Source organism: Electrophorus electricus, chromosome 20 (genome assembly GCF_041902795.1).
Source record: "Electrophorus electricus isolate QZ-2024a chromosome 20, ASM4190279v1, whole genome shotgun sequence".
NCBI classification, from domain to species: Eukaryota; Metazoa; Chordata; class Actinopteri; order Gymnotiformes; family Gymnotidae; genus Electrophorus; species Electrophorus electricus.
The window spans coordinates 6,700,128-6,715,000 of record NC_137516.1 but is presented as its reverse complement, the minus strand read 5'-3'; the positions used below and the strand labels follow the sequence as shown (position 1 = coordinate 6,715,000).

Sequence of the window (14,873 nt, the reverse complement as noted above, 5' to 3'; positions counted from 1 at the left end):
CCTGAGAGAGAGAGAGAGAGAGAGAGAGAGAGAGAGAGAGAGAGAGAGAGAGAGAGAGAGAGAGAGAGAAGAAATGAATAATGTACTCAGGGAAAGCATTAATAAAAACAAAAGTGATTAGGTCACATTTACTCACAGACTGGGCCCAGCCTGCATAGGAACCCCAAATCTTCCTGAAGAAATCACCTGCAAAGTGCCAACATAAAATGCTATAAACAGTAGGCTTTTCAACCTACCTTTTCTGGGTGCATCCTTTCAAGTGCACTAAAATAGCTCCCTCTAGTGGTGCATTGCTTTTTTGCATCTATATCTAACCACACTTTTAAAACAATTCTAACTTTTAAATGGTGCCAAACTCCAGCGGAGAAACGAATTTATAAATAAATATTTGGCGGAAATTGGGCAACAATGTACGGAACTTTTGACCCATGCATAGAGCCAACATTTATAGAGACAGATTTGCTGGGGTAAAGTAGGGAATTACAGCAAAATGTGCTAATCACTATCCTCACTCACCCACATTAATTACTCCATAATTACTACATTTAGGCTATTTTTCAAACCTAAAACAGTGTTTTGTCTGTTATGTTTCTTGATTTATTTGTGTACACCAGTTAATTCATATGTATTGTGCTATGTATTTAGCTCCATATTTATTGCTCCAGAAAACTTTGCAGCCTTCAATTTGTTAATCCCTCCCTCCAATGAAATTGTAGCATTATGGGTTGGTAATAGTTGTGAGTAATTACTAACTGCAAACACCTTTAAAACAATTCACAGATTAAAAAAAAAAAAAGGATAGAATGGATGCTGCATTGTCTTTAGCAGAGTGGCTTTTGGCTTTATTTGCAGAGCACAAAAAAAGATTAAGAAAAAGGAGACACAAAAATCCTGAAATGTCATCATGCTAGCTGAATCGCCTGGAACGATTACACCGTCAAGGCAGTTTGTCCGATTTGCTTACACTGTGGGTGAACAGGCCAACATCAAATTGCAATTTGCAGCAATGTCCACTTTCCCAAATGGAATCAGAGTAACTGATTGCGCTGATATTGGTATATCTCCTGCGGGTGACGTAGAGCACAGAGGAACGCAGAGGATAAAATAGCAATAATATATTGTTTTTACAAAGCGCCTTTCTCATACTCAAGATTGCTTTACGAAGCCAAAAATAAATAATTTACTGGCATAAGGGGTCTGCTTACAGGAGGAGCATGAATAAAGTATTTAAAAAGGGGTTTGTATTAAGCTCTGCTTTAAAGGGGGAGCATGAGGAACAGAGATGGAGAGATGGTCTTCCATACTTTGGGTGCCATAACACTGAAAACTCTGCCCCAAGCAGCGACCAATCTGAATTTAAGAATGGAGAGAAGAGCATCAGAGGACCCAAGCGTACAGGAGGATCTTATGTGCGCAACCACTGGTGACAGATTTAAGTATAAAGTGAACAGCAGCATTTAGGACTGTCCTGTAACTAAGCATGCGGTCTGAGTATGCTATAGCATAAACAGCATGCCAGTTTCCTTATAAAGGATGCACAGTCCTGCAGTTTTCAAATGCACATCATTGGACCACCAAACATGTTTTTCCTGACCTCAATCTCCATCACCAGCTCTTCCATTTAACGTTCTGCACAATTCCTTTTTTGCCTTTTGAGCTGCTATTTTTGCCACTACCTCACACAGTAATGAATGGGACACCCCATATTTAAGTATTCATGAGGTAATTTGCATTGACAAATTCATTTGCATTGCATTGGCACCGGGGCAGGATATGAAGCTCATTCACCTGTGCACATTTTCAAGATTATGATTTATAAAGAGGGATCAGCATACTCAAGATTTTTTTTTCATTGGCATGTGCCATTTCTTGTAATTTTGTGCAAGCACACTGTTACTTTGGAATCCACGCAAAGTTTTATATTTGATCACACTATTCTGCATATGGTTTTATCACCATTATGTCTACCATTCGGATACATAATAAGGAGAACAAAGACACCACACCGAATGTGGACATGGGAAGGACAATGTAAGTCGGTGTGTTATTTCACTCACCAATCTCTTGATAGACTTTATCAGTCAGAGTCTTCTTTCCAATACCTGCAGCACAGCTATAGTCACGCTTAGCAATCTGCCACACATGTGTATCTACGGGGACGGCTTCAGACTTGTCCAGTGACATCAAACATACACAGTCGGCCACCTGGACAGAACGTGGGGGTGTGCACACCCGCACACTTATATCAAGCATCACATAAATTATTGCTAGTCATGCCAAGTATTAGCATAGTCTGTCTATAAAATGCAGCACTTACATATACAGGCTTTTTTTGTTTTTAAAAAAGGTGAAACCAGGGAGCCATGTAGCCTGCATTGTATGACCAGTTATGATCCGAGTTGTGATGCACCTACTTGGGAATCATTTTCTGCATTTCATCGCCATATCATGACAAGTTATTTACCTGGCTAGCAAACTTATTTTTCCCTAAACGCTTTATAGACTGAATGCTAAGAACAGTAGCCACATTAGCAGCTAAACGATTAGCCACCTTGAGGCCGACACCAGGGAGTGTCCGGAGTGCATCTCTGGCCTGCAAGTACGGGGTGCTGCGGAGCTCGTAGAGCCAGTCGGGACCGAGGGTGCTCATGATGAGGTGCGCGCTCCGCCACAGGAAACGAGCTCGGTAGCCAAAGCCCATATCACGCAGACGTGCCTCCACACTACTGTCTGTCTCGCATACATACACACAAAACCAAAGACAATCTTACTTTACTTAAAGGTGTCAAACATTCAATTTGTTAATGTGAGACTCCATTGGGATTAATATGGATTAGCAATAGACAACACGTGTACGACTGACGGCATGGAGATTTTAAAAAATGTAGTGCGTTGGCTGTGTGCCTTCATACCCGCTAGTGTCTGTATAGAGGGGAAGTCATGATAGTGTGTGTTATCCAGCTTGCAAAGGGGTGTGCCCAGTGTGTTACACAGTCTCTCTACCATGCCCTGAATCCGGGAGATGTGATTATTGGAACTACAGATGAATGAGAAGAGACACTCCACAGGGTCCTGACGCAACATCCGCACTCCTGAGACCGAACACACACACACACACACACACACACACACACACACACACACACACACACACACACAAACACACACACACACACACACAAATGCTTACTGAGAAATATTAGCATACCATAACTTTCATTCAATGTGTCCAAGTCTGAGTCTTGATCTTTGCGGGGAGACCTGCCGATATGAGTTTGGCCATTTCAAGCAGGACTGCAGTCACAGCATCCCTTAAGAAATGTTTCCCACTTTACCACCATTTAATGCCATGACTCCATCATGCTCGGATTATTGGTTTTATCTTAAGTCTTGAGAATAGTGGTTTGAAATAATTAACCTCTGAAGATATTGCCTGTGTGATTGAAGTGTTGATCTGCACTGCTCCATTCCTCATATAGGTTCTCCAGTTTAACATGCAGCTGAAAATAGTCTCTCAGAAGCTCTTCTTCTTTCTTGTCCTCCTCTGAGCTCACGGTGTCAAGCATCTCCGCCTTCTCTTCCTCCTTCACAGCAATGGTTTCTTTTGATTTCTTCCCTGAACCTTTAAGTCCCGCCGCTGTTTTCCGTTTCCTTCCATTAATTAGCCCTGGGTTTCCATGGCAATGGTAGACGTGGTACCATAAAGTGTCTTCATTCTGAGTGAGCGTCCACACTCGTCCTCCCATCACCCCTGTCCAGTGGCCTTCTCCTGTCTCACGCCATCTGTAAAAATTAAGAGTTCCTTTTGAGGAACAGTATACCTTTCTTACTCAACTTGAGCCACACCTGTACATGGTCAGCGCCAGTTTGTCATGTACAAACCCATTTAGCTATGTAGCTGATTGGTGAGGACTCAAATGTTACAAGACTACTCCACTCTTCTGACACGGGTATGTGAATGGGGCAGTATATTTTACCGGAAGGTTTGTCCACATCCAAGCGTAAGGTCTAACCGAAGTTCGGAGAGTGAACATGGGAGAGAACGCCATGTATTTTTCCCCACCGAATGTAAAGCGTGCTGGGACATCCCGCTGCTGGTCCACGCTTAGACCAGAGATGGAGATGAAATCAACTGTGTCCTGGTTCAGTAACAAATTGCCACAAGAAAGCTCATATTGCTGTCAAGAACTGACAATAATATTAAGCAAAAAATACTCTGCAGTGCATTATGAAGTTATTAGGTAGTTAACTTCGCAAAATTTGTAGCGAATGCTAGCTAATTGGATAACCAGCATTAAAGATATAACAATCTTACAACGTTTGACGTTTTGCTGAATAAATGCTCACTATATAATAGACACAACTAATTACAGCAGCTAAAATGACGTTAAGATGGTGAAAAAGTTGTTTCAAATATCTAAATTCCGTCCACGGCTTTTTCAAAACAAACGAATGAGGGTGAGCAACAGTAAACTTTAGCGGAGTTGGTATAATGTTCAACCTGAGAATCCGTATGGTTATTGCAATTCTCCTTAAAGAAATGTGTGCTGCATTAATAATCTGTAACATTCTTTATAGGTACTTTAATTTTATTACTGCTGGTCCCCTAATTTCAGTTATGTTGAATTTTTTTTGAAATGATTAATATCCATCAACCTAAACTGACTGACGCAACTCCTGCGAGTATGATGCCTTTCGTTACGAAGTCAACGCATCGCTGCAAAACGCATCGTGATTGTAGGAACGGTGTGTAAGATAACCGTGGATTGGCTCCTTTTACCCTTCCTGAAAGTTTCGTCCATGCTGGCCAGATAGATTCACTCCTTGTGGCGGCGGCGCATATGTGAACCTGTGAGGATCATGGCGGATTTGGTGATTCTTTTCACGTCGATTGGGCTCAGTGAGCAGAAAGCTAAAGAGACATTAAAAAATGAAGTGCTTAGCTCTGCTCTCAAGGACGCGATTGCTCAGGTAATCTGAAAATTAAGCATCGACAGGCCGCAAGAGCTAAAATGCTATCAAACTATCGTTAGTTACGTTAACTAGGACAAACTGTCACTGTCCCATGTCACTAGACGAATTAAAATGTGTGTAGGTAGCTAACCTAACTAACCTAAAAAGCATTTTGTACATTTTACGAAGCTCAGATAGCTGCAGTTGTACGAGTTGGTCTTGAATTATTTTTTCAATTTGTAATTTATCTTGGTTAATAACTAGTTGCATGCAGATCTGAGGTTGTTTAACCTTAAAATCAAATGACTGAAAAGTTAACTAACCTAACGTTTTCATTTTATTAACTTACAATTTTAGCTCACATTATGTATTTAGTTATTGTTTTTAACTAAACTTTTAAATCTTTATTAGACCCTCTCGTTTACTTTCGAAACATAAGCTTGATACTTAGCGTTAGCTAAGTAGAGTACAATCTGAGCTATCAGTAATTGAGTTTTTTGACGGCTAGCAGTATAGGTTTAGCTAGTCTAGCTAACGATGGTCGTTTTTTGTGTGACTTGTAGGCACAAGGGCTGTTGGGATCCACAGATATCGACAAAGCTACGGGAACACTGCTTTACAGTATGGTGTCCCGGCTAAGGGAACCCCGGCGTTTGGCTTTTTTGACACAGCACATCGTCCAACGCAAGATCACCACAGAGCTGCAGGTGTCAGGTAGCTAACCTAGATAACGTACCTAGTGCTTCGCACATTTTGGCTGTCCCCGTGTCGTTGGTTTGCTCATGGAGACCTACCTCCTCTCCAGAAAATAAAGAAACAAAAATAAGTAATATGTTTGTTTACGGGGTTCATTGGTGGTATGCGTTTAAGGGTGAAGCAACAAAAAGAAATGGGTGTCTGCTTTTTCTCCCTCAGTGACTGGATGCTTCTGGAACTACGAGCTAGTTTCTGTGCTTGCTAACTTTTGTTATGACAGCAGAAACGGTGCCTCTTGCAATAACTAAAGAATGATTAGTTTCTGGACTGAATGAAATTGTGCTTCATTATCAACTTGTTCTTTTAAAAAATATATATAAATAATTGCAAATGTAACTAATTGCTAGCAGGGGCACAGCTGGTAATGGTGGACCTGGCCGTCGTGGGCCCTTCAATAGCCTCAGGAATAAACTGATTTTGGTTTCTAATTTTTATACTCTCTGCTATAGAGATAAAAATGCCTGACTATATATTTTCCATGAGAAGTTCTGTTTATCTGCTTATTTCCTTTTTGCAAATTCTGCAACTCCATCGCCTCAAAAGCAAAAGTGGTTTGAACCTCCTGCTCACAGATCATGAGTTGTTGACTAGACAGAGGTTAGCAATTCAGAAATGGTTAAAATTAAACCAAATCAGGATTGCAGAAACAAAACGTGTGGAAAAAGAGGGCAGGCAACTTATGTTTTAATTTATTTAAAAAACAAACAGTAAATATGTTTAGTTACATAAGATACCTAGAAATTGGGGGTGTAGCAACAGATTTTGGCCCCTAGGCAGAATAGTTTGCTCTTCTTACTTTCTTTTTCCTCTTTACACTCCTTTTGTCTCTGAAATCCTGACTTTGGTTTCCGTTTAACCACGTCTGATTTGCTAACCGCTCTAAGTCTCCAACACATGATCTGTGGACAGAAGGATCAAACCCTTTTTGTTTTTGAGGTGGGGGGAGGGGCAGAATATATGAATTTATAGGAAACAACATGGAAGTAAACAAAACTCATCACAGAAGACACAGCCTGGAATTATTTATCTCTATAATAAAATATTTTAAAAATTAGAAACCAAAATCAATTTAAGTCCAAGGTTACACTTCGTCCAAGGAGTGCCCTGAGTAATCAGGTCCAATATTACCAAGTCTTAAACACCCCCTGTATATCTATCTCGGAATGTACTAGTTTAGCTTCACATACACGTGCATGTGTTTGCATTAAGTTTACTGCTGATCAGGCGTAAACATTCAGTGCAGCAGTGACAACCAATCGTCTTGGATTGTGTATCTGATGTTGTGCCTCTGTCTCGCATACAGCGGCACTGGACTATGTGAAGAGCCACCCACAGGACCCTCTGGACGAGAAAGCCTTCGAGAGTGCCTGTGGTGTGGGTGTTGTCATCACACCAGAAGAGATAGAGGATACGGTAAGGAAATGGGGAACACAGCTGAATATGGGTTTGTAAACAACAAAGGCAGCCAGTGCTGTGGATCAGGACAGGTTTTTTGCTAGATTTACAGGAATATGACTATTCTGAAATACACACACATTGCATATATCCAGGTATATGATGCTGCAATGTAATGCTCACTGCAAGATTTATGTAGGTCATTCTGATTCCCCTGACAGCTTTATGCTTGGTATGGTCTTCACAGGTTGAGCAGATCATCAGAAAGCACAAAGAGCAGCTACTGTCAGAAAGATACCGGTTTAACATGGGGCTCCTAATGGGTGAGCTCCTCTTAATGCTGCCTTCAAATCTCTTCTAGACATTTATACCCTTACAGATGGAACCTTTTATAGGTTGTGAATCTATGGTATGTTTGGATACATTTTTATTCATTCCATTGTTGATACTGGAGTTCCCTAATGTTTAATCATTGACATCTTTTATAGGTGAGGTCAGAGCTGCCATGAAATGGGCTGATGGGAAGATTGTAAAGAATGAAGTAGACATGCAGGTATGTATGGTCACCTTTTGTTTATGCATTTGATTGTAGTCTGAGCAGCAAGCACAGTAATTGTGATTAAACGGATCCTGATCTCACAGGTGTTGCACCTCTTGGGCCCTAAAACGGAGGCAGACTTGGAGAAGAAACCAAAGGTAGATTTCCAAGTCCTTTCCGTCCCATGTGATCAGTGGTGTATGGTGTATTTCACAAAGAATTAAGGAATACTGGCGGGGGGGGCGTTCACAAATACTTCAAATGCAGTTGACAGCCAAGGCATATCTGGTGTCAATTTTGCTTCGTTGTTTTTACCATAATACTACAAGGCCATTGTAGCCAACATACAATGCAGGGTTATGAAGATCAGACATATGTGACCAAAAGTATTGAGACACTTGCACACTACACCTGCAGGTGTTTTATGACATCCCATTCTAAATCCATAGGCATTAATACAGACTTGGTTTTACCTTTGAAGCTATAACAGCTTCCACTTTTCTAGGAAGGGTTTCTCCAAGATTTTGGAGTGCGTCTGTGGGAAATTTTGCCTATTTATCCAGAAGAGTGTTTGTGAGGTCAGATACTGATGCTGGACTAGAAGGCCTGGCTCACAAGCTCTCTTCTAGTCCATCCCAAAGGTCTTTGATGGGGTTGAGGTAAGGGCTCTGTCAAGTTCTTCCACACCCATCTTGCCCAACCATAGACCTTGGTTTGTGCACTGGGGACAGTCATGCTACAGTAGAAAAGCGCTCCAGAGTCCAGTGTCGGCATGTTTTACACCCCTTGGTGACCCCATTTTGTAACATTATGTGGTCTGCCACTTGGCTAAGTTGCTGCGGTTCCTAAACATTTCCACTCTTCAGTTATACCTCGGCTGATCATGGAATATCTATGAGGATGAAATTTCACAAACTTGACTTGTTGCAATGGTGGCATCCTATTACAATACCCTGTTTGAGTGAGCTCTTTAGAACAACCCATGGGACTGAATGAAACACCTGACACCTGAATTCACTGATTAACAGGAGTGTCCTGATACTTTTGTCCATATAACGTATGTGTATATGAACTGTGCAGATTACCTAGGTTTTGTGACTGCTGAAGTGATATGTTTGTGCCCTCCCACAGGCAGCTAAGGCCAAAGCCCCAGAGAATGAAACTAAGGAGGAAAAGAGCAGTACTGTGAACGGTGCGTGTCGAGGAATGTCTTGTTTCCCCAAACTTTTGGGACGTGGCAGTGGGAAGACACTCCATGTTTCCCCTTTTATTTCTTTGATTCTCACATATAAAAGTCATAATCCTCATTTTGTTTGAATCCAAAACGTGGTTTAGTTAAGAGAACCTGGAAGTAAGACACTTTTTTTTTTTTTGTTTCATTCTGAATAGGAGAAGTTAAAACGGAGGCAAAGTCTCTGATGGAGCAGTTGAGAGGGGAAGCTCTCAAATTCCATAAGCCAGGTGAGTCAGGACCACTGTGTATTGCTTCAGTGTAAACTGCTGTTTGGACTGCTGACTGTTATGTTTATATTTCTTTGAAACCTGACAATTCAAAATTTCATTGGCTATTCAGTGCATCCTTCTTGCATACATAGTAACTTAAATTTCTTTTTCTAAAATGCCACATGGAATGTGTGGATATAATGTAGATTCTCAGACTTAATTGTGGATATAATAACTCATGAAAGAAATAGTTTGAATTAGGAGCCATGCAGCGACTTATAAAAATGTATTTATGAAAGGTAATAAATTTTTGTGGATGTTGTCCTCATTTGTCTGTACAGGAGAGAATTACAAGACTGAAGGTTATGTTGTAACACCCAACACCATGAACCTGCTGAAACAGCATCTGGAAATAACTGGTGGCCAGGTGAGTGTGTTTTTTGGGGGGTGGGAGCGTGAGTGCAAAGGATTTTTAAGTACATTTACAGCATTTAGCTGATGCTTTTATCCAAAGCGACTTAGTTGTGACTGAGTACACCTTGAGCAAATGAGGGTTAAGGGCCTTGCTCAGGGCAATTGTGGGGCTTGAACCACCAATCTTGCAAGTCAACTACCTTAACCACTGAGCTAACACTGCCCCAAGAAATTTATAGAGCGATATAGTGAAGAAGAGGCTAAAGATTATAAAACATCTTTGACTTCCTGCCACTGTTATTGTGTAGGTGCGGACACGCTTTCCTCCTGAACCCAACGGCATCCTGCACATAGGCCATGCCAAGGCCATTAACTTCAACTTTGGCTTTGCCAAGGTACCGCAGCTAACGGTGATCAAATTGCCCACTCGCTGTGCATGCGAAAACCAGTTAACCTCATTTAAGCTCTGTCTCCCTCTAAAGGCAAATAATGGTATCTGCTTCCTCCGATATGATGATACCAACCCAGAGAAAGAGGAAGAGAAATACTTCACTGCTATCCGAGAAATGGTGGAGTGGCTGGGTGAGTCCTCATAAGCCTTCCCTCCATTTTGCAAGAACAAATTGCAGTGGGGTCACCAGAGGCCACCACGATCTGTGAGAGGTGCCCTGAAGTAAAGTTCTGATGGAATAAATTATCTAATTTTGTCCAGTGAAATGGTTTTTAAATGAGGTACAATATATGCTACAATATCTTGGATATTGGTTGTTCTTGCTGCTCCACGCCAGTTTTGCACATAGTGAATAGTTTGCATTTGCCATCAGCGTTTGGCATATGCCCTTATTCAGTCGGTGTGCTCCTTTATGAGTCAACCCCATGACTTTGGTGTTGACTAACCTTACTGTAAGCTATAGGAGTCAGCAATGTTTGTGTTGCGTTCTGAGCTGAGGGCTCTGTCTCTGTTGCCCAGGTTACAAACCCTATGTGATCACCCACGCGTCCGACTACTTCCAACCCCTCTACGACCTTGCCGTGGAGCTCATTCGCAGGTGAACAAGCAGTCCAGCACACACACATGCACAGACGCAAGGGCTATCCAGGTTGGGAAAGAGGAGACCCCAATTAATTTCTCAGTCCAGAATGAATATATATTCTGGCAATTTTCATATCAGTTTAGTATTATATACAGCAACAAATTGCACTGAAAAACACAATACTACTTTTTCATTTTAGTGGGATTCTAGAAGAGGATTTAGTGCTCTTTTTGCTAGTAAGGTCTAACCTGCCACTGAAGTGCTGCATTGTACTAACATTTCTGTTTGTTTGAAAACTCTCATCTATAAGGACACATTGGATGTGTAAATGGGGGACTGTGTCTGAATACTAGGACTGGCTTTATCATTTATATAATTTAACAGCAGTCATTTCAGGAAGGCCAGTAGCTCAATTGAACAGGCACTGATTGACTGAGTATCTTCACACACATTGTTTGGAAATGTAGTATTGTTGCCTATTTGTCTTTTCTTTTTTTTCTTTTTTTTTTCTTTTTTTTTTTTTTAGTGAAACCTTTACGAGTGTGCATCTTGTGGGCATTTGTTGTGCGGACACATTTGTGTCTACAGGGGCCATGCGTACGTGTGCCACCAGCGTGGCGAGGAGCTGAAGGGCCACAACGTGCCTTCGTCGCCGTGGCGGGATCGGCCGGTTGCGGAGTCGCTGGTGCTCTTCGAGAGGATGAGGAAGGGCATGTTCACCGAGGGCGAAGCCACTCTCCGCATGAAGATGGTCATGGAGGACGGCAAGATGGACCCGGTGGCCTACCGCATCAAGTACACGGCCCACCACAGGAGCGGGGACACCTGGTAGGGGAGCATGGCTGCCAGAACGTGTATGTCCGTCCGCCGTCCGCGTGGTAGGTGTCACCTGTCCCAACTCGCCTCCTCCGTCTCTCTGCAGGTGTATTTATCCTACATATGACTATACACACTGCCTGTGTGACTCCATCGAGCACATCACGCACTCGCTCTGCACCAAAGAGTTCCAAGCCAGGTAGGCACGGTGGGACGGGGCTTCCTGTTGAGATGTTCGCATGCTTCTAGAGCCCCTGCCTTTGTGTTGTGTTGGCTGGAGCTGCCTCTGAGGTAGCCGTGCACGTGGCCTGTAAAGGCAGTACCTCGTGTTGTGTGCCATGTCTCTGTCTGCCTCTCTAAGGCGGTCGTCATATTTCTGGCTGTGCAATGCTCTGGACGTCTACTGCCCCGTGCAGTGGGAGTATGGCAGGCTCAACCTCACCTACACGGTGGTCTCCAAGAGGAAGATTATCAAACTAGTGGAGACGGGCGTGGTCAGGTAAGACTCCTCCTTCCCTCTCTACTGATTGGTCCTCTTGTTTCTAAATGGATGTCATGTCCTATATAAACATCACACACACACAATAGGATGTGATTCTTTCATTTATTCAGTCTTGTCTACAAATTTAGTGTAGCTTAATGTATTGGTTTTGGTCACTGGATCATCAGAGCCCTTATTAGCCGGGCCGTGTTTGCGTTCGCAGAGACTGGGATGACCCGCGCCTCTTCACCCTCACAGCTCTCAGGCGACGTGGCTTCCCTCCTGAGGCCATCAACAACTTCTGTGCACGTGTAAGAGACCCATTCAAAATATTTCTGTTTACTTTCTGGCCAGAGTTGCCTTTAAATAATTCTTATTAAATCGGTTGTGTTTGTTTGCCTCCATGTAGGTGGGCGTGACTGTTTCCCAGACGACCACAGAGCCCCACCTACTGGAGGCATGTGTGAGGGAGGTGCTTAATGACACCGCACCAAGAGCCATGGCTGTCCTGGAGCCTCTCAGAGTTACCATCACCAATCTTCCCAGCAACGCACAGGTAACCCCCACGCATACTTTCGACAGACGTTTGAAGCACTTTTTCATACACAAGCCTAAAACAACCTACTGCAGTCGCTCTCCCACAATCACCAAACTTTCTGTATCCATGTGTCACTCAGTCAGATGTTCGTGTTCCTGACTTCCCTGCTGATGAGAGCAGGGGCAGCCATGTTGTTCCCTTCTCCAAAACCATCTTCATCGAGGAGAACGACTTCCGAGAGGTAGGTTAGTTTGTGTGAGAGGGTAGAGAGGAATAAAGCCGGTCATCTACCCTTGGTTTTTACAGTTTGCGGTTTGTGTAATACTGCTTGCACTGCATGTGCGTTTGAAGTGTTAACACTGTTGCACACTCCCTGTAGGTAATGGAGAAGGGCTTTAAGCGTCTGACCCCTGAGCAGCCAGTAGGCCTGAGACATGCAGGCTATGTCATATCTGTGCAGCGCGTCATCAAAGTGAGCCATGTCTTAAAGGGAATTTTATGTCTGTATGTCCTGTGTCTGTGTTTCAGAGGAAAAGTCAAACTTTGCTAATTGTTTTTAGGGTTACAACTGTTGGATCTAAGGTTTTTTTTTTTATTAGTGTGATAAATGAATAATGTAATATCATAACCACTCTTTAGTGTTTAATCATGCCCTTCCTTTTGAATTTAGTTAGTGCTTGCCTGTTCTTTTTCTCTTTATTTATTTAAACAATTTTTCCGGCTTTTGGTTTGCTGCCCTGCTGACAGGATGCCAGCGGTAAGGTGGTGGAGCTGGAAGTAACCTGCACCAGCTCGGACTCTGCTGAGAAGCCCAAGGCCTTCATACACTGGGTCAGCCAGCCACTGCAGTGTGAAGTGCGTCTCTACGAGCGGCTGTAAGTGTGTGTGGGTATGAGGTTGCAGTCTGTAACCAACAATGTAGATAAACGCACATACATTTATGATGATCTTAAATTACCATAAAAAGCATAAATGAACTGCAGCATGACCTATAAACAGCATGAGTAAAAATGAGCTCAATAATAATTTTTGGGTCAACATTTACAATCGTTTTGTGTATGCATATCTGAATCTGTATTTCTGATTTTAGCTTCCTCCACAAAAACCCAGAAGACGCAACCGAAGTGCCTGGTGGCTTCCTGAGTGACATCAACCTGGTAAGAGTAGCCTGCACTTAGTACAGCCCCCAAACAGAGTTCTAGTTTTCCAAGTAGCATTCAGCAATAATTCCATTATAAAACATGGCACCAATGTTTTGTAGCAGTTACACCTACAAAAAAAATAAAGCTTTTGACCTTTTCCTCCAGCATTCCCTGAAAGTGATTGAAAGTGCCTTAGTAGACCGGTCAGTAAGCACAGCCAAGGTCTTTGATAAATTCCAGTTTGAGAGAGAGGGTTATTTCTCTGTGGATCCAGATAGTACCACTGAAAAGGTAAGACCAAGCAATGCAACGCGCACAAGCACACACACACACACACACGTACACAAGTATACAAGGAAGAAACCTGTTAGAGGAAGATTAAGTGAGAAAGTAGTGTCTTCTTGCTCATCTTTGTCCCGTTTTCTTTCCCCAGCTGGTTTTCAATAGGACTGTTATGCTCAAGGAGGACCCTGGAAAGATATGATTGGTCTAGAGAAAAGAAGTTGGATGTTTACAGCCCATGAGCCCAGCAGCATCTTTATGTATACTGGACTACATCACTGTACTGTATCAGCATGTAGACAATGTGCAGGTCTAACAGTACTCCTTAGAAGGTCAGATGTCTATGGGAACTATGCAGCTGCTGTTCAGTCTTGGTGCTTAAATATGCAATGTTCTTTTTCTTGTTGATTTGATTGCCTTTAAATAACTGATACTGCTGCAATTTACCATCTGTTAACTTTGAGAAGTGACTCAAACATTTGAAATAAACCATATTTAAATAACCCTCGCGTGTATAAATGCTTGTAAGCAGGAAAACATTATTACAGTTGTCTAGGTGCAAAAGGAATAGCTCTTATAAAGTCATCTACAGATTGTCTGCCTATGGCACGTTGCAGCTAAGTTATTTTAGCTAGTAAGCGGAAGCGTCACCCTCTTCAATGAAGAAACAACAAATCAAAATGACTTCCGTTGTAGTGGGCTTTTCCCTCAAGCTCATATATGGCTCTTTGTACTGCCAATTATTGCCAACTCTCAGGTGATTGGTCAACGCCATGCTGGTCACTAAAAAGCCCACCCTTTATTCCTCTGCAACCCTGCGAACAGGACATCGCCAGAGGAAAAGTGCAAAAGTAAGATATACGGTTGCCTCTCTTAGCAAATTATACGTTTTTGTACGTATATTTAAACACGTGTATAATCCTACGTAAGATTATAATTCAGAACAAACCTCCACAAATTTCAGCCTGCCCACTTCGTGTGCATCTTGGTGGCTGCACATTTCGCTAATGTGCTAGCTTAGCGTTTCAGAAAGTCTACCTTTTTGTAAAACCTGTTTTTTAAATTTAACGTTGGCTAGCTA

The 14,873-nt window shown here is 42.4% G+C and overlaps 3 protein-coding genes across 5 annotated transcripts in view; 2 read left to right on the top strand and 1 right to left on the bottom strand.

Moving 5' to 3' along the window:
- The window catches only part of ogg1 (8-oxoguanine DNA glycosylase), a 4,942-nt gene extending 257 nt beyond the window's left edge, over window positions 1-4,685 (bottom strand). The window contains exons 1-8 of one of the 2 annotated variants that reach the window (XM_035536152.2): window positions 4,502-4,685; window positions 3,978-4,139; window positions 3,419-3,783; window positions 2,913-3,092; window positions 2,552-2,730; window positions 2,058-2,205; window positions 137-186; window position 1 (exon numbers count right to left, since the gene is read on the bottom strand). The exon at window position 1 is cut by the window's left edge and continues 257 nt beyond it. In XM_035536152.2, the coding sequence (XP_035392045.1) occupies window position 1; window positions 137-186; window positions 2,058-2,205; window positions 2,552-2,730; window positions 2,913-3,092; window positions 3,419-3,783; window positions 3,978-4,087 (1,033 nt within the window). In that variant the 5' untranslated portion in view covers window positions 4,088-4,139; window positions 4,502-4,685. The other variant, XR_014118778.1, reaches the window with a different exon arrangement.
- A 121-nt stretch (window positions 4,686-4,806) lies between these two features.
- On the top strand, window positions 4,807-14,295 carry qars1 (glutaminyl-tRNA synthetase 1). Its single transcript, XM_027021160.3, has 23 exons — window positions 4,807-4,971; window positions 5,517-5,667; window positions 7,013-7,122; window positions 7,352-7,427; window positions 7,593-7,657; window positions 7,747-7,800; window positions 8,774-8,834; window positions 9,032-9,103; window positions 9,427-9,512; window positions 9,808-9,894; window positions 9,982-10,081; window positions 10,470-10,548; window positions 11,122-11,361; window positions 11,456-11,548; window positions 11,711-11,848; window positions 12,054-12,141; window positions 12,240-12,386; window positions 12,508-12,609; window positions 12,748-12,840; window positions 13,116-13,243; window positions 13,459-13,525; window positions 13,676-13,801; window positions 13,944-14,295. Exons 1-23 carry the CDS (start codon window positions 4,861-4,863, stop codon window positions 13,992-13,994), a joined length of 2,325 nt encoding a protein of 774 aa, XP_026876961.2. The 5' UTR covers window positions 4,807-4,860; the 3' UTR covers window positions 13,995-14,295.
- Window positions 14,296-14,560: 265 nt separating this feature from the next.
- mtor (mechanistic target of rapamycin kinase) overlaps window positions 14,561-14,873 on the top strand; it is a 73,479-nt gene continuing 73,166 nt past the window's right edge. For both annotated transcript variants that reach the window (XM_081702978.1, XM_081702977.1), the window contains exon 1: window positions 14,561-14,643. The gene's annotated coding sequence lies outside the window, so the exon portion shown is untranslated. The remainder of the gene's footprint in view (window positions 14,644-14,873) is intronic.

Bases quoted from the DNA above. Each gene is read 5' to 3' on its own strand.
- qars1 (XM_027021160.3), top strand. From the start codon at position 4,861: ATGGCGGATTTGGTGATTCTTTTCACGTCGATTGGGCTCAGTGAGCAG. The intron at 9,513-9,807 runs GTGAGTGTGTTT...GTTATTGTGTAG, and splicing joins TGGAAATAACTGGTGGCCAG to GTGCGGACACGCTTTCCTCC. The intron at 12,387-12,507 runs GTAACCCCCACG...TGTGTCACTCAG, and splicing joins ATCTTCCCAGCAACGCACAG to TCAGATGTTCGTGTTCCTGA.